Source organism: Nyctereutes procyonoides, unplaced genomic scaffold, assembly GCF_905146905.1.
Source record: "Nyctereutes procyonoides isolate TBG_1078 unplaced genomic scaffold, NYPRO_anot_genome, whole genome shotgun sequence".
NCBI lineage: Eukaryota > Metazoa > Chordata > Mammalia > Carnivora > Canidae > Nyctereutes > Nyctereutes procyonoides.
This window is the reverse complement of record NW_026575135.1, coordinates 38,388,614-38,409,510: the sequence shown is the minus strand read 5'-3', so window position 1 is coordinate 38,409,510 and position 20,897 is coordinate 38,388,614. Positions and strand designations below refer to the sequence as shown.

The following is a 20,897-nucleotide window of genomic DNA, read 5'->3' as shown; positions in this document are numbered from 1 at the left end:
GTGGCTCAGCGGTTTAGTGCTGCCTTTGGCCCAGGCCCTGATCCTGGAGACCCAGGATTGAGTCCCACGTCGGGCTTCCTGCATGGAGCCTGCTTCTCCCTCTGCCTGTGTCTCTGCTTCTCTCTCTGTGTCTCTCATGGATAAATAAATAAAATCTTAAAAAAAAAAAGGAAGTACTAGATAACAGTGATTTCTTTTTTGTTGATAAAATTCTTATTAAGCCAGTTTTGACTGAATTGAGGAAATGTTTACTGTCTATACTTTAGGATTTATTTTTGGATAACTCAGTATTGATTTTTTTCCTGGTAAAATACTTATTTTCCCCAATTTCTTTTTTTATTGATTGATATTATAAATGTAAACTACTTTTAGATTAGTTTTGCTTTGTAGTTTTTCTTAGCACTCTGTAATTACTTTTGGTAATAGTGGGTCTCTGCTTTTGGAGAACTTGAAGTTTTGGAGGATAGTCTAGATAATCTTAGTTTTTATTCTATTTTATAAGAATTTTGTAAGTGGACAAGTATAGTCCTCTGACTCATCTATAATTCTTCATATTTAGACACCTTTACTAATTTTGCTTTATATTTAAGTGAATGTATCTTGTCTTGACTCTTGGCTAGATGATGACATAATGAAGGAGAAGTTAAATTTCTAGAGAGCATTTTATGCTAGTTTTGCATTCAGTTGTGGAGAGGGACTGAAATAACTGGTAGTTTTTATATATATATGTTTTTAAAGATTTTTATTTATTTATTCATGAGAGACAGGGAGAGAGAGAGAGAGGCAGAGACGCAGGCAGAGGGAGAAGCAGGCTCCATGTGGGGAGCCTGACATGGGGACTTGATCCCAGGTCCTCCAGGGTCACACCCCGGGCCGAAGGCGGCGCTAAACTGCTGAGCCACCTGGGCCGCCCGGTATTTTTTAAAAAAGAATTACTATAAGATACATGAAACATAAGCATTAATATAAAATAAATGAGAGAATGTTAATAAAGATAATAGAGGAAAATTGTTAATGTTTTTATTTAATGGAACACATTATTTTATGTCAGTAATATCAGAATAAAGCCAACTAATATAATAGTCATGTAGCCCAATCAATGGTTTAAATTTTAGTGAGGTTTTTTAACAGTTGCATTTCATGAAATGATGATTTTTTACTGTTCCTGGACCAAAGCCGTTTATCTATGTATGTATATACATGTATGTATATACATACACACACAGACACACACACACATACAATAAAATTTGTATTTTTTAAAAATCTGATAAACTATATACCATTGTGTGGCTTAATCATCTTAACACGGATCAATGGTTTCTTAGATTTAAAAAAAGAAAGCAAACTCCCAATCCAATTTTATAAATGTGCTGGATACCACAGAATCAAGGGAAAAGTGAACTGGAAAAAGAAATATCTGTGGCTTTTATAAACCTCTTTACAACTAGGGGAGTTTTTTTTTTTTTTATCATGGGAAATAAGCTTAACTCAATAAGAAAAGAAAAAAGAGAAGATGCAAACCTAATACTAAGAGAACTGAGGAATCTTGTGAAGATTACCGTGGAGAGAGAATCACCTGCAAATAAATTCTGAATTGCTTCTGTCAGTCATGTTCTGTATTATAGTAACGGAAAGCAAGGTAGAGTGTAGCTTTTTTTTTCTCTATACTCAAGTGAAAAAGGAAAAGAAAAATGATTCTCACCTTTCCTGTTGTCCCCGAAGCCAACCTCATCTGACTTCACTTGTTAAAGCCACCAGGTGTTTGTAGGAATTATTTTTATTTTTATTTTTTTTGGAATTATTTTTAAACACCTGTTTGTGTTGATTACTAATTATAAAGTGGGCAAATGATGAAATCAGCTGGTTATATAATTGTGTTTAGAAGTATTACACATTTTTGTATTTATGTTCACAATGGACTTTAAAATAGGGCGTTTGTTAAAAAAATTAGTTAAATATTGAAGCTTTGGTTGTCAGGAGAGGTAAAGATGATTTTTAGAGATGCTAAGTTAACTTATAAGAATTTGCATCTTATAAATTCTATTCCTGAGATTTCCTTTTTTCATTTCCTGTGGTTTCTTTTATTATACTTAACAGTAATGAAAGCTCTTTTTTCCATTAAACTGTTTTACAATCTCAGTGGTGGCCTTCATTATTCATTCCTGGTGAATAAAAATTTGCTCTATTCTCCAGTTTATTCCTGTAGTCATCGAGTCACTTCATATGTCTGTTCTGAAACTGTTAAAGCCCTGATCATTGCTGCCCTCAGTGACTGGCTTTGAGGTCCTTCTCCTCAAACTGCATAATTTACCATAGTGGAAATGATGGGCATGACCAGCTCTAAATATTTGCATATTTGGCTATTTCTTAAAGCTGCTGTATAATTTTATTTATTTTTATATTAAATTAATTAAGTAATCTCTACATCCAACATGGGGCTCGATCTCCCAATCCCAGGATCACGAGTTGCGCATGCTCTACAGATGGAGCCACAGACTTTGAGATCTTCATTTTAAAGTCTTGAAATACAACAGCTACTCTTTTTATCCCTCAAACAGGTGGGAATAAATATTGTAGTTAATTGTTAACAAACATATAATAAATTATTTACAGTCACTAAAATATAATATACTAAATAGTACTAAAATAGTCTGCGATGATTCAGTTCCTTAGAATTATCTTTTTGAAAATGGGTTATTACTATGTTGGTTACTACAAAAGTGTCCATTAATGGGAAATATCTGGTGGTAAAGTCTGAAAAAATATTTAAGTAAACATCCACTTTCTATTTATGCAGCTGTTGACATTCTGGGGTAAACTTTGCCCAACTGTTTTGGAAACAGTGCTATATATCGCACTACTGAGAAGTCTCTAGTATGTACTCTTGTGATATTTCCTCCTCTATTTTTCTTATGCATTTTAGTGGACTAAATTTTGTGTTCCTACGTTTTGCTGCTTGACTAATTCCTTTAAGCTGACTTATATCCTCTGAGCTAGATCTATTGTATTTTGAGGAGGAAAGAGTGTAGTTGGAGGTGTTTTTTTGGCCCAGTCTTTTAGCAGCGTACACATCTGTTTTCATAACTTTTGTGAAACTTCTGGAACAGGCCCATGGAAGCCACGGGAGCAGATGTGGTGTAGAGAACAAATGTGGTCTGGATATGTTTGGTTAGTTCTGCTGCTGAATTGGAGTTGGCAGCTTATACCCTGTGTTATGATAAAATAACATGTACCAAAGGGTGGAACAGGAGACATCATTCTCTATATTACCTTCTTCAAAGAACAAATGCCCATTTTCTTAAGTGGATTAGATTATCTAATTGGGCTTAAAGTGATTTAATGAGATATAAATTGTAAAATAAAAAAATAGTTACAATAGGCATATAGTACTGAAATAAAAATCTCTTGGCAGTATTTTGCAGTAGGAAGGGCATGAAAATCAGCTAATAAATGATAAAATATGCGCTCATTTTTTGTTACATAAAGAACTTCATTGTTCATAATATTAGGGAACAGACATAGTATAGTGTAATACTTATAGGCAAAGCTGTATATACTTACATTGACTTGTGGTATATATGAATTTGTGTTGGATTTTGTATTTTAACCTGAATCCCATTTAATTTCTGCCCCTGATTTGTTGATTGCATTAGCATTAGATACTAATGAGCCAGTTTATGATTGTACTTGTTATCTTAGGAAGTATTATTGGAATTTTTTTTTTTGTGAATAGCAGGTGGACGTTCCTCTAGCACCCTCTGCTGGATATAAGAATTAATTCACCAGACTAGAAGATAAGAAAATAATAGGAGGGCTTGAATTTAATTATGTCTATCAACAAAGTCCATTCTTGGAAGGAATTTGTTTAAAGATTTGAAGATTTTTGTTGTTGTTGTTGTTGCTCTTACTGATTAATTGATAGTTTTAGTAATACCAGTTTATTTTTATTTTTATTTTTTTTTTTAGATGTAATACCAGTTTAAATATTTGTTTTCTTCTGGACATTTCATTCAAAGCAGGAAGGTATGAAAATAAAGATGTGATCTCTGGTTTATTATTTCAACCCATTTAGTTTTTGTCTAGGAAGGAATAACAGAGCCTCTTCTTGACTTTTGGAGTGAAAAATCAGATAATTAATATGACATAACATACACATAAGAAATGAAAAGACTTGTGTTGATTCTTTTATCATGGAATCATTGAATATTCTGTATTTTAATAAAATATAAGACTTATTTAGATAAGAGAAGCTTTAGACATATTATTTTTGGAATTTTTAAAGAAAATTAACATTGTTAGACTGGTTTCTTTCCTCTGTCTTTATTAATTCTTTGCTTGTTCTAATTTTTTGTTCTCAATGCCTGTGAGCTATTTTCTTGTCACTGGTTAGACTTCTTCTGACTTACAGAATCTAAGAAGAGCATACTGAGCAGCCAATTTTAATTTTTTGAGGTCAGGAACTTCATTTTGAAGGGTTTGCATTAAATTTTTTTTTAAAACTAGTATTTGGCTTACCTAGAATAATGCTCATTTTAATCTTGCTAGACATAATAATTTTTCTGCTATAATAGGTACCTTGCTTTAGACCTAAAACCAATGGAGATCCTTTGTTCTAAGGACTCAGAATTTAAAGGGAACTTTTTCCAGAAATCAAGAAGCCTGATTTAGGTGGCTGTCACTTCTTTCACATTGTCTTTGGTTCTTACACTCATGATTCTTTTATCTTTTTTTTGAAATATATTTCATATATCAAAACATTCATCCTTTTGAAGTATATAATTCTGTGGCTTTTAGTATACTCACAAAGTTTTGCAACCATTACAAGTATCTAATTCTAGAACATTCTCATCACTGTCATAAGAAACTTCATGTCCATTAGCAGTTACTGCTCATTCCTCTCTCCCACCCTTGCTGTTGGCAACCACTAACACACTTTATATTCTTATGGATTTGCCTATTCTGGAAATTTCATGTAAATAAAGTCATACACTACTTGGTCTTTTGTGTCTAGTTTCTTTCACTTAACATATATTTTCAGGGTTCATCTATGTTGTAGTATGTACTGGTACTTAATTTTTTTTTTTTTGGCTGAGTAACATTCCATTGTAGAGAGATATCATATTTTGTTTATACATTGGTAAGTTGTGGACATTTAGGTTGTTTCTACCTTATGGCTATTATGAAAAATGCCAATGCAAACATTTGTGCATTTATGTATAAGTCTTTGAACATGTTTTTGTTTCTCTGAGGTATATACCCAGGAGTAGAAGTGCTGGATCATATGGTAACTCTGTTTAACTCTTTAAGAAATTGACAAACTGTTTTCCATTTTTCCTAGTGGTGGCACAAGTTTACATTCCCACCAGTAGTGTATGAGGCTTCCAGTCTCTCTACATCCTTGCCAATACTTGTTATTTTCCATTTTTTACATTACAGCCAACCTAGGGTGCATGAAGATACATCTCTTCATGGTTTGGATGTGCATTTCCCTGATAACTAATAAAGTTGGCCATCATTTCATATACTTGCTGTTTTTATATCTTCTTTGGAGAAATGTCTACTCAAGCCCTTTACTCATTTTTAAAAATTAATTTCTTATATTTTTTAAATTTATTTTTAAAAAATATTTTATTTATTTATGTGAAAGAGGGTGGGGGAGGACAGAGGGAGAAGCAGACTCACTGCTGAGCAGGGAGCCCAGCTTGGGGCTCAATCCCAGGACCCTAAGATTATAACTTGAGTCAAAAGCAGACACTTAACTGACTGAGCTACCCAGGCACCCCTACTCATTAAAAAAAAATTGAATTGTTTATCTTTTATTGTAAGAGTTCTTTGTATATTCTGCATACTAAACTTTTATCAGATACATGATTATCTTCTCGTGTCCTCTAGGTTGCCTTTTGCTTTTTTTTAATTTTTATTTATTTATTTATTTATTTTTTTTATAGATTTTTTTTTATTTTTTTTTTTTTACGATAGTCATACAGAGAGAGAGAGAGAGAGGCAGAGACACAGGCAGAGGGAGAAGCAGGCTCCATGCACCGGGAGCCCGACGTGGGATTCGATCCCGGGTCTCCAGGATTGCGCCCTGGGCCAAAGGCAGGCGCCAAACTGCTGTGCCACCCAGGGATCCCCTGCCTTTTGCTTTTTGATAGAGTCCTTTGACAGTCAAAATTTAAAATTTTGATGAAGTCTAACTTGTATATATATTTTTTCTTTTGTTGTCCATGGTTTCGATGTCTATTTCAGAATATGTTGCCAAATCTGAGGTCATGAATTCTTTGTTTTCTTCTAAGAGTTTTATGGTTTTTGCTTTTATGTTTAGGTGGTTGATCATTTGGATTCATTTTTATATATAATGGGAGATAGGAATCTAAATTTATTCTTTTGTATGTGTATGTCCCATTGTCTCAGCATTGCTTAATGAAAAAATGATTCTTTCTCACTGAATGGTCTTAATTCTCTTGTCAAAAATTAATTGACCATTGATACGTGGATTTGTTTCTGGACTCTCAGTTTTTTTCTGTGGATCTATATATGTCTGTCCTTATTCCATTTACACATTATTTTGATCACTGTAGCTTTGTAGTAGTTTTGAGGTCAGGAAACATGAGTCTTCCAACTTTGTTCTTCCTTTTCAAGACTGTCACTTTTTGAGAAGTGCTTTAATAAAATTGTTTCGGTTTAATCCTGTGTTTTTCACATACTTATGATGATGAAATTGCTTTTTCATATAATAGCTAATAACTTCCCATGGGACTACTATTTGGTGTAAAACATGTTTTGAGAAAGGGTGTAGTGAGTATGAATGGAATATTTTCTCTGATTATCTTAATATTTCAACATTGATTGATTTAAACTCACACCTTCTTACTGACTTTTCTGCCTAAGCATGAATCGCTAATTCATTCTAATGATTTTTTGTTATCAAAATATAATCTTATTGGACAAATAACGATATCAGTACCATGCCTTCTCACCATACTTCCTTTGCTATTTTTTCAATATGGAAAATTTCAGTCATGTGTGAAAGTAGAGAGAATACTAAAATAAAGCCCAGTGCATATCACTCAGCTTTAACAATGCTCAACTAATGGCCAATATTATTTGATGAATATCAACTTCCTCTTGTAACCCCCAGCTTGATCATTTTAAAGCAAATCTGGACATATAATTTCATTCATGAACACTTTAGTATATATTTCAAAAAGATAGTTTAAAAATATCAATTATTAAAAAAAAAATTTAAAGTAAGCTCTGTGCCCAGAGTGGAGATTGAACTCATGACCCTGAGATGGAAGAGTTGTATAATCTACCAGCTGAGCCAGCCAGGCACCCCAATACCAATTACTATTATTATACCTAAAAAAGTAATAATAACTCTGTATTTTTACATTTTTCATTCCTAGTTTTTTGAATCTCAATACTTTTTTTTTTTTTAAGATTTTATTTATTTATTCCTGAAAGACACAGAGAGAGAGGCAGAGACACAGGCAGAGGGAGAAGCAGGCTCCATTCAGGTAGTCTGAGATGGGACTTGATCCCGGGTCCCCAGGATCACACCCCAGGCTGAAGGGGGGGCTAAACCGCTGGGCCACTGGGGCTGCCCTGAATCTCAATTCTTAGTTATCAGACAAAATTACGAATATTTACCAGTTTCATCTTTCAGTGGAATGCCTGTTATTTCAAAGTACTCTAGTAGTAAGCATATAAATGTCAGATTTTACCTTTAAAGATATACTCTACTAACTTAAAAAATCATTTTATTGTTTTGGGTTTAAATTATCTTTAGACCCAAAAGATCTCCTTTGGACTTACTACTTTGTCTGCCTTCTAAAAAAAAATAGTATTTTCTGTTAACTCATTAAGAAATATTATTGGCAGGGTTGCAAAATCTAAGTAAAGCAAATAAGTCAGTGTAAAAAAATATTTTATGAGTTTCATATTTGTGAAACACAGAGTTATTGAATCACAAAGCAGAATTACTTCTTGACTATGAAGGCTGTTAGTAGCAAGAGGTATCTCCAAAGGCCTCTAAAGAAGAAGGACACTTGTGTTTATGCTCTACTCTATAATAAGATATTACGAGAATCTGCTTTGCTCAAAGAGAAATGTAGTCATTTCTTACTTATTCACAGATGGCTTGCTTAATTGATGAATTATCCAATTTTTATTTACTCTCCCTCTTGCTGTGATTCTGTTAAAATTGTGGAAGGAAAGAGGAAAAATCAATTAACCAAGCTGTGCATTTAAAAAAACTTCAACTTAGGCTAAAGGATAAAGTAAATATAATTAAAAAAACCCTATTTCTTGTCCAAATTTTATTTAAAAAGGAAATCAGGGATCCCTGGGTGGCGCAGCGGTTTGGCGCCTGCATTTGGCCCAGGGCGCGATCCTGGAGACCCAGGATCGAATCCCACGTCAGGCTCCCGGTGCATGGAGCCTGCTTCTCCCTCTGCCTGTGTCTCTGCCTCTCTCTCTCTCTCTCTGTGACTATCATAAGTAAATAAAAATTAAAAAAAAAGGAAGAGAAAATACACCTACAGTACTGTACTATATCTAAAAAAAAAATAAAAAGGAAATCAATTAGTAATGCCTTACTTCATCACAGTTGAACCATCTTTATTTGACAGAACTCTAGGCATGGCTTTTCTTTGCTACTGTTATCCTGAGACATCTGCAACGAGGTGTCCTTGTAGCCCTACTTGCCCAGGCCCCAACAGCCCAGTTCCCTCTTTGGGACTAGGAATCCAGTGCTTCCCAGGGTTGCATTTTCTCAACAAAAAATGGTGTTCAGAAATAAAGCTCCTGACTTCTGATTCTGGCCAGAGGTTGACTCTTGCCTGAAAATTGATAAATTGGACTTCATCATAATGGAAACTGTGCTTTGTGAAAGATACTGTTGATGGTATGAAGAGACAAACTGTAGACTGGAGTAAATATTTGCAAATCACATATCCAGTAAATGACTTATATGCAGCTTATGTAAACTCTCAAAACTCAGTAATAAAACAACCCAATTAAAAAATGGAAAGATCTGAACAACTCCTTCATCAAAGAAGATATACAGGTGGTAAATAAATATATGAGAAGATGCTCAATGTCATTTAGTCATTAGAGAAATGCAAATTGAAACTGAAATGTAATACCATTACATACCTATTTAAATGTCTTAAACCCCCTCCTCCCAAAAAACGAAAAAACAAAAATTGACCATGCCAAGTGTTGCTGAGGATGTATATAATTATAAACACTTTGCAAAAGTTTGGAAGTTTCATAAAACATTAAACATATACCCACCATGTGACCCTGTCATTCTTCCCTTCACTATTTATCTCCGAGAAATCAGTGTTTGTCCCATACAACACTTGCACATGAAGGCTCATAGCAGTTTCATTTGTAATAGCCCAAACTGGAAAGAACTCAAATGTACATCAACTGGTGAACAGATAAATCAGTGTGGTGTATCAACATAGTGGAACACTTCAGCAATAAAAAGGAATAAACTATTGATAAATGTAACCACATGGTGACTCTCAAAATAGTTATTTGGGAGAAAGAAGCCAGGCAATAAAGAGTACATGCTGTATCAGTCAATTTATATGAAATTCTGGAAAATACAAAGTGATCAATTGTGACAAAAAGCAGATCAGTGGTGACTTGGGGATGGGGGTGGGGTGGTAGAGAGCTGGATGAAGTTACCAAGAGATATAAGGAATCTTTTAGGGGTCATGCAAATATTTTTATCTTCATTATGGCAGTGATTTCATGGGTGTATATATACACTTATCAAATTGTTTTAAATATGTGCGGTTTATTACATTCAGATTATATGTCAATAAAAAAAGAGAAAAAAAAAAAAGGTCTGGAAGCATTCTTCCCAAGCATGATTTTTTTTAGCATGACATATTCTTGGAAAAGCAGAAAAAAATGAGGCTACAGCAATCTAAAGTGTTATCCATATCCACTTTTTTAAAGTTTTTTTTTTTTTTTAAAGATTTTATTTATTCATGAGAGACACAGAGAGAGAGAGAGAGAGGCAGAGACACAGGAAGAGAGAGAAGCAGGCTCCAGGTAGGGAGCCTGATGCAGGACTCAATCCTGGGTCTCCAGGATCAGGCCCTGGGCTGAAGGCGGCGCTAAACTCTAAGCCACCCGGGCTGCCCTTTTTTAAGTTTCTAGTTTTAATTCCAGTATAGTTTACACACAGTGCTATTTTAGTTTCAGGTGTACAATGTTGTGATTCAACAATTCTGTGCATTACTCAGTGCTCATCATGATAAGTGTGCTCTTAATCCCCACCACCGTCTTTAACACATCACCCCCCACCGCCCCTCTGGTTACCATCAGTTTGGTGTCTATAGTTAAGCCTGCCTTTTGGTTTGTCTCTCTCTCTCTTTTTTTTCCTTTGTTCGCTTATTTCTTAAATTCGATGAGTGCAGTCATGTGATATTTGTCTTTTTCTAAGTGACTTATCTTGCTTAGCATTATACTGTTTAGCTCCGTTCACGTTGTTGCAAAGATCCACATTCACTTTAAATACCAACATTTGTGAGTTTAAACTTTTAATTTGTTTTCAGGCAACTACTCTAAGAGTGAGGAAATTAGAAGAAAATATTGAAGCAGAAAGAGCAGCACATTTGGAATCAAAATTTAATTCTGAAATTATTCAGGTAAAATGTAAACAAACATTTCTTTTGAAAGGATTTTATGAGGTTGAGAAAAGCAGAATTCTGTTCAGAGAATTAAGGTTGACGTTTAGAATGTGTAGCATAAGAGTGCGTGGGTGGCTCAATCAGTTAAGTCTCTGACTCTTGGTTTCAGCTCAGGTCATGATCTCAGGGTTGTGGGATCGAGCCCCAGGTTGGGCTCTGTGCTCAGTGCAGAGTCTGCTTGAGATTTTCTGCCTCTGGCCCTCCCCCTGCGCTCTCTCTCTCTCTCTCTCTCAAATAAATAAATAAAATTAAAAAAATAATAGGTAGCATATTATTAAGACACTCATGCTATTTGCTAGCAGGATATGGTTGATGATGGTTTTATTAAAGGAGGGATTGGCATACTTCAGCCCACAGACCAAATCTCACCCACAGACTGTTTGAGGGAGGTTTTGTCTTGACTGTGGGACTTTTGTGTTGTAGTGGCAGAGGGGTTCTGACAGAGATGTTATGGCCTGCAAAGTCCAAAGGACTTACCATCTGGCCTGTTTTAGCAAGATTTGCTGATCAGAGTGTTCTTTTCATCAACAATGATGGGATAAATTTCTTTTTGAAAACATTTAAAAATTATGCTTGTTCATTTATTGACTGTACATCCTGTGCACATGGCTTAGCACTTGCATTAAGAGCTGCAACTCCTCTTGGAACTTATTTCCATTATCAGGAATACTGTATATTTACCTGCATCTATATAGATATACAGGTAAATGTACAGATAGGAGTATAAAATACTAAAATACTGTGGGAGCATAATATAGGAGATTAAATCTGAGAGGGGAATTAATTGAAGGCATCCTAAGTTCCCTCTCCTCAAACTGCACAGGTCTTAGAGAATGAGAAGCGATTTCTAGGGGAAACCTGATGTGGGACTCAATTCTGGGACTCCAGGATCACACCCTGAACCAAAGGCAGATGCTCAACCATTGAGTCACCCAGGCATCCCAGGCCCATATATTTGAGTGTGTTTGTGTTTTAAGCAAACTTGTGCAAGGTAATTTTTTTTTTAAGTTACAACCCTGAGATCAAGACTTGAACTGGTATCAAGAGTTGGACACTTAACTGATTGAGCCTCCCAGATGCCCTAAGATTTTTTTTTTTAACAATTGGATCACCCAAATGGCAGCAATAAGCAAAAAGGCTAAAGTTTTACATTTATGAAAGAAATATAATTCAAAATTAAGTTTTTCATTATAATTACAATTTATACCTGGAAATATATAGTTAATAGCCACAAAAATAAAAGTTGTTACATGTATATTTTTTACTTGTATAATTTAAAATTAATATTTGATATTTAACTTAGTGTTATGACTCAGAAAAAAAGGCAAAGTTTATATTTGAACCATATAGCTGTAGATATTGACAAATATTTTCAATGAGGTACATCTAGTAAAATTCAGTTTCAGATTAGTTTAAAGATTTTATTTATTTATTTGAGAGAGAGAGAGAGAGATAGTGAGAGAGAGCATGGGCTAGGAGGAGAGGGAGAAGCAGACTCTCTGCTGAGCAGGGAGTCTAATGTGGGGCTCAATCCCAGGACCTCAGGATCATGACCTGAGCCAGAGGCAGACGCTTAACTGACTAAGCCTCCTTAGGCATCCCTCAAGTTAGTTTGAAAGGAAATGAGACTACTAAATAGTTGTAATTAACCATCATCTTATCATAAACTAGTTAAATGTGTGTTTGCAGTATTCTGTTGTTAAATTTGTTCTCTAAAAATGAGAAAGAATCAGAGTTGACTCAGAATTACTAGTTTGAAGCCTACTTCTCTTTCAGTTGGATTGGTCTATCATTTGTGATTGTGCTTATTTTCTGAAAGAAGAGAGCAATGCAGACAGAAGAAAATGTTTTCTAGATTTATAATTTAGTTGTCAACATTGGATTTAGACAAACTACAAAGAAAGATAAAGTTTAAAAGAACCAAGTTTGAAAATTTACTAAGTTGTTTCTCCAGATCTATTTCCTTACTTTAAGTGTAAGAATGTTTTGATTATTCCAAAATATTTTTGTATAATTATGAATAATAATTCTGGTGCTTATTATTTGTATAGATTAATTTACAAAACATTTTCATGTGGTTCTAGGCTTTTTTTCTTGGTGACTTCATCCTTCTTACCTCAGATTGTCTTTTGCCATCCCCAGGAGGCTTGTTCATAGCTTTTCTCTGATTTCATGGCCCTTTGTGCCTGCTTCTGTGACAGGAAGCACTTACATTCTGTTGTAGTCTCACCTCTCCTAAAGACTAGGATGTCCTGAAAAACTAAGACTGTCTATTCTCATGATTATTATATAATATCTTGAATACTAGCTCACTGCCTGGCACATATTAAGTGCTTAATAAATATCCAAACATTTATTAAATTAATATCATATATTAAATGTAATATTAGGTGTATATTAGATGAATATTACCTCATTAGATTTTTTTTTATTTTTTTCATTAGATTTTTTTAACAACTCTGTATAGATAGCCTATTTTTTTTAATTTAAAAAATTAAAAAAATTTACTTATTTATTGGAGAGAGAGAGAGCAAGCAGGAGCCAGGGAGAGGGGCAGAGGGAGGTGGAGAAGCAGACTCTCCACTGAGCAGGGAACCTGATGTAGAACTTGATCCCAGGACCCTGGGATCATGACCCGAGCCAAATGCAGACACTTAACTGACTGAGCCACTTAGGTGCCTGATAATTTGTTTCTTCTTCTTTTTCTTATTACTACTACTGTTATTATTATTACTTATTGTTTACAGATGAAGAACATCAGGTTTTTGGGGTTTTAGTAATATGCCAAAAGTCACGTAAGTTAAATTGTAGAGCTGTATTTAAATGTGAGCTTTATGGTTCTTTATGGTTCTATTTAGTGTAAAGCGTTTTCTACCACCCTCCACTTTTTTTGAGCCTTGGCAGCCTATGTTTTATTTTTAATTTAATTTTCTGGAAAAGGTAAAACATCCACATACTTCAAAAATCAAAACAATATTAAATGATCGAGAAGTCTTGCTTTCACTCCTGTCTCTCCCTTCACTCCACCCTCTTGCCTGCTACTTAATTTTTTTGACCCATTTACCTAAAATATAGCATACAGCATACATTGATCTGGACTTGGCTTTTTCAATCTGTGTTAACAACACATGGATAACTACATAAAGAACTTCCTTTTCAAAAGTTGTTTTGCAGCTTTTTTATAGCTGCATATTATTCTTTTATGGGAATGTACTTTTATTCTGTCGAAGTTTATATAGAATCTAGTTTTTAAAGTGTTTTATTATGTAAAATTTCAAGTTATGCAAAAGTAGAGAAAATGGTAAGATGAGCTCTGTATGTAGCCATCACTTCCAGATTTACCTCAGGTCAGTTGTGTTTTTTATCTGTTGCCCCCATTTACTCCCCATCCCCATAATCATTTTGAAGCAAATCCTAGATATCATTTGACTACACTCATAAATATTTTAGTCAGATAGTATTATTTGGTAATAAAAGTTTTACTTTTCTACAGTAAAAAATCTCTAAGAATAAAAAAGAACTGTTAACTTTCATGGGTTTCTAAAGGTGTTAATATAACGACATTTCTCATAATAGAGGAATAATACCTCCCTTTTGTTTTCCAAAACCACTAATTTCAGTATGTTTTTAAAAAGAATTATCCAAATGGATTAGTGTGTCAAAATTAGGCACTTTGATTAGGCATTTCCATAGCACAGTTAACTGTTCTTCCACTTCCTCCTTTCCATTAAACACGTTGGGAAAAGGAATATATACTGTCTTTAGTTTATTTTCCTTTTTAAACCAAAGCAGAAAGGAAGAAGTGTTTGGATGAATGATAATCTGCTGCTGATAAAGTACTCTATTCAATTTGACTAGCGTCTCCTGGTTTGCTTTAACTACTTCTCTGTCATCTGGTAGTTACGGATCCGAGATCTTGAAGGAGCTTTGCAGGTAGAAAAGGCCAGCCAAGCAGAAGCTGTTGCTGATTTGGAAATGATCAAGAATGAATTCAAAGAAGTTGAAAGTGCATATGAGCGAGAAAAGCATAATGCACAAGAGAGCTTTGCAAAACTAAATTTGTAAGTGTTTACTGTAAAATTTTTTTTTGAAGATTTTGTTTATTCATGAGAGACACACAGAGAGAGAGAGAGGTAGAGACACAGGCAGAGGGAGAAGCAGGCTTTATGCAGGAAGCCCAGTGTGGGACTTGATCCTGGGACTCAAGCAAGCACTGAACTGCTGAGCCACCCAGGTGTCCCTACTGTAAAATTCTTTATATGAATATAAAGAGTTTATGAAACCTACATAAGTATGAGTGTGTCTTATTTTAGATATAGCTCTCATTAATGCCAGTGCTAGATTGGGGATAAAGGATTGCATAAAGCATAATTATGCTTCTCTGTATAGGTAAATGTGGAAATGCTTTTTTTTTTTTTTTTTTGGATTTTGGAATATCATGGCTATTCCAAGTGCTCTCGAAATGTAGTTTTTACACTAGAAAGTAAATATGTTAATGTATTTTGCATTTACTGATGTAATATAGTATCTTTAAAGATCTTGATTTCTGAGCCACCCAAAAAAGGTCTATGTGGAGATGTTTGATACTTTCTCAAACTACAGACATAATAGTGCTAGGGGCTAATATCATTCTTAGTGGCTAGCACACATTGTGGCTCACTTGGTTTCTAGCACTGCATGATTTCATTCAATTTGTAGAACACCTCATGAGGTAGCTGCTCCATTTATCCCTATTTTACAGATGTGAAAATGGAGGCTTAATGGGGATACGCAACTAGTAAGTGGAAGTTGGGGTCTTTTTGATTCCTACTGATTTTAACCTTTTTAAAAAAATTCAGAAGCCTTTCATCTGGAATGTTCTGTGGGATGCTTTACGAAGTTTTTAATTCTTAAAAAAAAAAAGAAGTTTTTAATTCTTTAATAGGTTTTCCAAAAAATTAGATAGTAGATATTTCAAACCATTTCTTCCCATAGGCTGAAATGTATATCACCATTGGTACGTGACATGATAATAGGTTGGTGCGTTACAGATATGTATTGTACTTTTCTTTTTTTAAAACTTAAATTCTAGTTGGTTGACATACAGTTTAATATTGGTTCAGGAGTAGAGTTCAGTGATTCATTATTTACATATAACACTCAGTGCTCATCATAACAAGTACCCTCCTTAATGCCCATTGTCCATCAATCCGATCCAACCTATTAACTTTTCTGATTGGACCCTAATGCAAATTTTACCCTTAAATTTGTTTTGCTATTATTTGTGTTTTGGTGCTTGAAAAATTTTATGCAAATTTTGTATTCCAATAAGTAAGTATCAACTAATAATTCTAAATATTAGTTACATGTTCCAACTAAGCACCAGCTAAAAAATCCTAAACACTTTAACATAACATCCCTTATCTCTTCTTTATCCCTATATAACTATGCTATAATAAAGTTAATAATAATAAACAATAAAAATTAAATAATAATTAAAGCCCACTACTCATTACTGTGACTCAGTTCCTGTGACTTCTCTTCCCCATCACATCTTCCTTTTCTCTATACGTAATGTAATAGCCACTTCTGTATCGATGATGTGTGGTATTAGAAGGAATGATATGACATGAAGGGTGATTGGGTTGGTTATTTAACTTCCTATTTGTGCTTCTGACTTTCTTTCAGAATACTCTTTAAAAAATATTTTAGAACACGTTAGAGTCACAAATTCTCAGACATTAATTTTTCAAAGTAGCTCTTAAGTTTTGGATAATGTGTTCCAAAAGAAACTTGGTAGATTTAAAGTCTTTAAATGGTACCTTTAATTTGCACTCTGAGAGCAGGGAGTTTTGGGGTAGGACAGTGTTTTACTGGTTGGATAAAACCAACACAGCAACTGGTGATAACAATGTTATAGAGAAAATGCTGCCTGAACTTGGCCAGTGGTTAAGATTCTTTTTTTTTTCTTTTTTAAAGATTTTATTTATTTATTCATGAGAGACACAGAGAGAGAGAGAGAGAGGCAGAGACACAGACAGAGGGAGAAGCAGGCTTCCATGTAGGGAGCCTGACGCAGGACTCTATCCAGGGTCTTCAGGATTACACCCTAGGCTGAAGGTGGTGCTAAACCACTGAGCACCCGGGCTGCCCAGTGGTTAAGGTTCTTTAGCTTGTTTTTTCCAGGTGGATCTAGATCAGGAGAAAAAAGCTATGTGTCTGTCTAGTTTGGATTTATAATTTTGGTAAACAGTTTCATAACAGTGAACATTCCTGCGTGAAATTATTTTAGATGGAATATATATGTATACATATATTTTAGGTAGAATATATATATATTTATATTTTATAAAAATATATATAAGGTATATACTATATATATTTTAAAGATCTCAGCTAAGAATTTGATAACAGGCTATTTTAACAAATATATATTATATACAATTTTAGATAGAATATATATCTGTTCTGTATTTCTGTAGTTAAAATTTCTTAGTTGTTAATTTTTTTGCATCTAAGAGTTGCAGTATGAAACTAAAGGTTTTCAAGCTTTAGTCAGGTCTTCATTAGCTGTAGTAACTGATTGCTGGACAGTGATAGGGGAAGAAGATCATAGTAACTTTAAATCTAGTTTAAAATTAAATAAAAAATACTAGTCAAAGATATGATCCTGAATGGACTGAATCTCTATTTCATTACACTCAGTATTTGGGAATTTCTTTATTTTTCTAAATATATCATCCAAGAGGCTCCTGGGTGTCTTGGTCTATTAGGTGTCTTGCCTTTGGCTCAGGTCATGATCCCAAGGTCCTGGAATCAAGCTGGATATTGGCCTCCCTATTCAGCAGGGAGCCTGCTCATCACTCTTCTCCCAGCCCAGTGCTCTCTTTTGCTATCTCTGTCACTATCTCTGTCTCTGTCTCTCTCTCTCAAATAAATAAATAAAATCTTAAAAAAAATCAACCCAAAGTATAAAAATAACAAAAGTATTATAATTTATTGGCATTATTGTGTACATTCTGGATAAAAGGCCAAAGATGATTATTTTAAAGCAGCCTGTGGTGAAGTTGTAAGCTGAGCTCTTTTAGAAAAATAATAGAATGGAAATCCAGTAAGAAAGAAGGCATTTTAACTACAGAGTTCCTTCCTCTCCCTTCCCTTTCTTGCCTAAATCCTCCACCTGGCAAGTCCTGGCACATCCCCATTGGAGTTCAAAGAGTCGAGGCTCCCTTTAACCTTTCTTACACTCTTGCCCAACTCATAACTGTTGGTGGGGCTTTGCCAGGAGCCTAGTAGCTTAGGATGACTTCCTGGGTTGTCCTTGATGACAGTGAGGAATGTCCCTCCATTTCAGGGGACCCAGTTTGAACTTGAACCCAGCACCACATAACAGAAGCATTTAATTTTATATTTGTTGAGTGATAATTTTTAATTAATATTTTGACTTTTATCAGATTAGCTTGTACATAGTCTAAAAAGTAAAATAGTACTGCAAAGTCAATAGTTGCATGGCCCTTGCTCTCTACTACTACCTGTTTCTACTCCCTCAAGGCAACTGCTTTTAATTCTTATTGCTGTTTCTTCTGATGTTTAACTTCCTGTTTCTGAATAACATGCATATCCTGCCATGTTTTCAGTTTCCACCATTAGATATTATCTGTTGGTCCCCACTTATTTATTACCTCTATTGTACCCTTCTCCCACATAGCACACACTTATTCCTCCCCTCCCCCATCCTTTCTTTGGGGTTCTATTTTGGGGGGTATTTTTTTCTATAGCTTTTTTTCTTGGTATCTCATCTTTATTTTTCTTCATAGCATATTTTACTATATTCTTTGTTGTTTATTATGTTTCCTCTTATGTGGACAGGAACTTTGTTTTGTTCATTGCTATCTCCCAATGCCTGGAATAGTGTCTGGCACATAAGAGCTGGTAAATAAAGATTTGCTGAATTATTAAATGAGTGAATAGTTGATAACTGTCTCATTTTATTTATTTATTTATTTATTTATTTATTTATTTATTTATTTATTTATTTTTAGAGAGGGAGAGAAAGGGAGGGAAGAGGGGCAGAGGGAGAGGGAGAGAGAGAAAATCTTAAGCAGGCTCCACACCCAGTGCAGAGCCTTACGTGGGCCTCAATCTCACAACCCTGAGGTCATGGTCTGAGCCAAAATCCAGAGACGCTTAAGTGACTGAGCCACCTAGGCACCCCAGTAATTGCCTCATTTTAAATTGGATTAGTTTATATGCACAATCACTGAATTATTTTTAAACTCTTTAACAGAATTGAAAATCTCTCATTATGTTCCTACACCTCAGCAATTCTATCGTTTTAAGTTTCTTGTAGAAGACATCCATCCTGGACTCTTCTCTCCTCTTTCTCCATTCTGGATAAATTGTTTTTTAGGCTCCCTGCCGCTGTCATCCCTAGGACTTCCCGTTACTATCTTCCTTGGGATACCCTCTGCTTCTCTTCTATACTGGATCTCTTATTTGCTGGTCTTGTGCATTCCTCCCTGTGTGATTTACTCCCTTTGTAAGGTAGCTTCTTGAGAAATTCTGCATCAGAGAAAAAATCTTGAAATTTGCATTCTGAAAATATCTTTATTTGATCTTTACCCTTTTTCCTAATTCAGTTGGATATTTATTAAGTTCTAGTGTCAAGAAATCCGAAGTCCTTTAATTCCTGATCTTTTTTATGTGGTCCATGTTTTCCACTGGAAACTTGTACATAGTGGTCATCAAGTCTGGAAACATGGGGGAATATCTAGAAGTGGTTTACTGATATTATAACATGATAAAGTAATAATGTATATATATTTTCATACTCTATGGACACTATAGAATTTTTTCCATGTTCCCAGTGTTCTGAAATTTCATAATGATGGGCCTTGTACGGATGTTTTTTTCATTCATGTTGGGCACTCATTTAGCTCCTTCAATTTTAAAGACTCAAGTAATTCATTTCTAGGAAATTCTCTTATATTTATTACTTTGCTTATTTCTTCTCTTCTGTTTTCTTTACCTTCTCTCTTAGAACTTCTATTATTTATATATATTGGGATTCCTGAATGTATTTGTTATCTTTTCTCTACTTCAATCCATTTTTATTATTTAATTCTACTTTCTGGGAGATACACACACATATATATAAATATAAATAATATATATAACACATGAATATGTAAATGTATGTATATAATATATGGCACACATAAATATTTATAAATGTAGTGTTTAATCCTTCTATATATTTTTATTTAAAATTTTAATTACTCTACTTTGGAATATTCTTGATCCAAAGGAGAATATACAAAAGAGTTGGCATTAGATTGTCTATGTTCTATCCTAAAGAAAGGAATGTTGACTGTTGAGAGTAATATCATGTACCATTCAAGAATTAGTTCTTTAAAAAAAAAAAAAAGAATTAGTTCTTTATTTGGTTATAGCCTTAATGTGGTGGTGGATTAGGTTATACTGAATCACTCTGTCTTCTGCATTACAGCTTCAAAATCATAGGAAACAGATCTACTATGTTTATCAGGAAGATCTCAGACTAAAAATAGTGGCAGCCCTTTAATTTGAATTAAATTATCTATTTGGTGAATTATCTCTAACAAATTTTAAACTGAAATGCTTCTAAGCTGCCTTTCATCAGATGTCCATACAGGAATGTAAATATAGTTTAATCCCAGCCCGAGCAAAATTTAAATAGGAAGGCAAATCTTTTGAAAAGAATTTCCTGTGAAGTGAGGAGCTAAGATGGTGGAGGAGGACTTTAGGTTTTCCTGGTCCCTTGAACACAGCTAGGTAAATGTCAAATCATTCTGAATACCCAAGAAATCGATCTGAGGACTGACAGAAGAAACTGCACAACTAGAGAGAGAGAAGAGGCCATTTCGTGGAAGGGAGGAAGTGTGGAGATGTGGTTTGGGGGAGAAATGGATTGCAGATGCTGTGGAGGGGAGGGAGCTCTGGTCATGGAGAAAAGTGAGATAGAGAAGAGCACAAAGGGAAATGCACAAGGAAAATATTTCCCCAAAGCCATTGCCTCATTGGGAAAATGAGAGGGGCTGATTTTTGTGAGTTTTGGCAACCAGTGGGGCTCAACCACTGGAGTTTTAGCAGTCCATAGTGTGGCTGGGGTGGAGCCCCGAAGGCGCTGCAGTGCTCCTTTGGAGAAAGGCAGGTAACTTG

At 34.6% G+C, this 20,897-nt stretch overlaps 1 protein-coding gene across 10 annotated transcripts in view; it reads left to right on the top strand.

The window, feature by feature from the left end:
* CCDC171 (coiled-coil domain containing 171) overlaps positions 1-20,897 on the top strand; it is a 396,084-nt gene that overhangs the window by 61,495 nt on the left and 313,692 nt on the right. For 9 of the 10 annotated variants that reach the window (XR_008661460.1, XR_008661461.1, XM_055302495.1 and 6 more), the window contains 2 exons: positions 10,584-10,676; positions 14,619-14,779. Coding sequence is in view for 8 of the 10 variants with exons in the window: in XM_055302495.1 (XP_055158470.1) it covers positions 10,584-10,676; positions 14,619-14,779 (254 nt within the window). In the remaining 2 variants the exon portion in view is untranslated. The remainder of the gene's footprint in view (positions 1-10,583; positions 10,677-14,618; positions 14,780-20,897) is intronic. The other variant, XM_055302499.1, reaches the window with a different exon arrangement.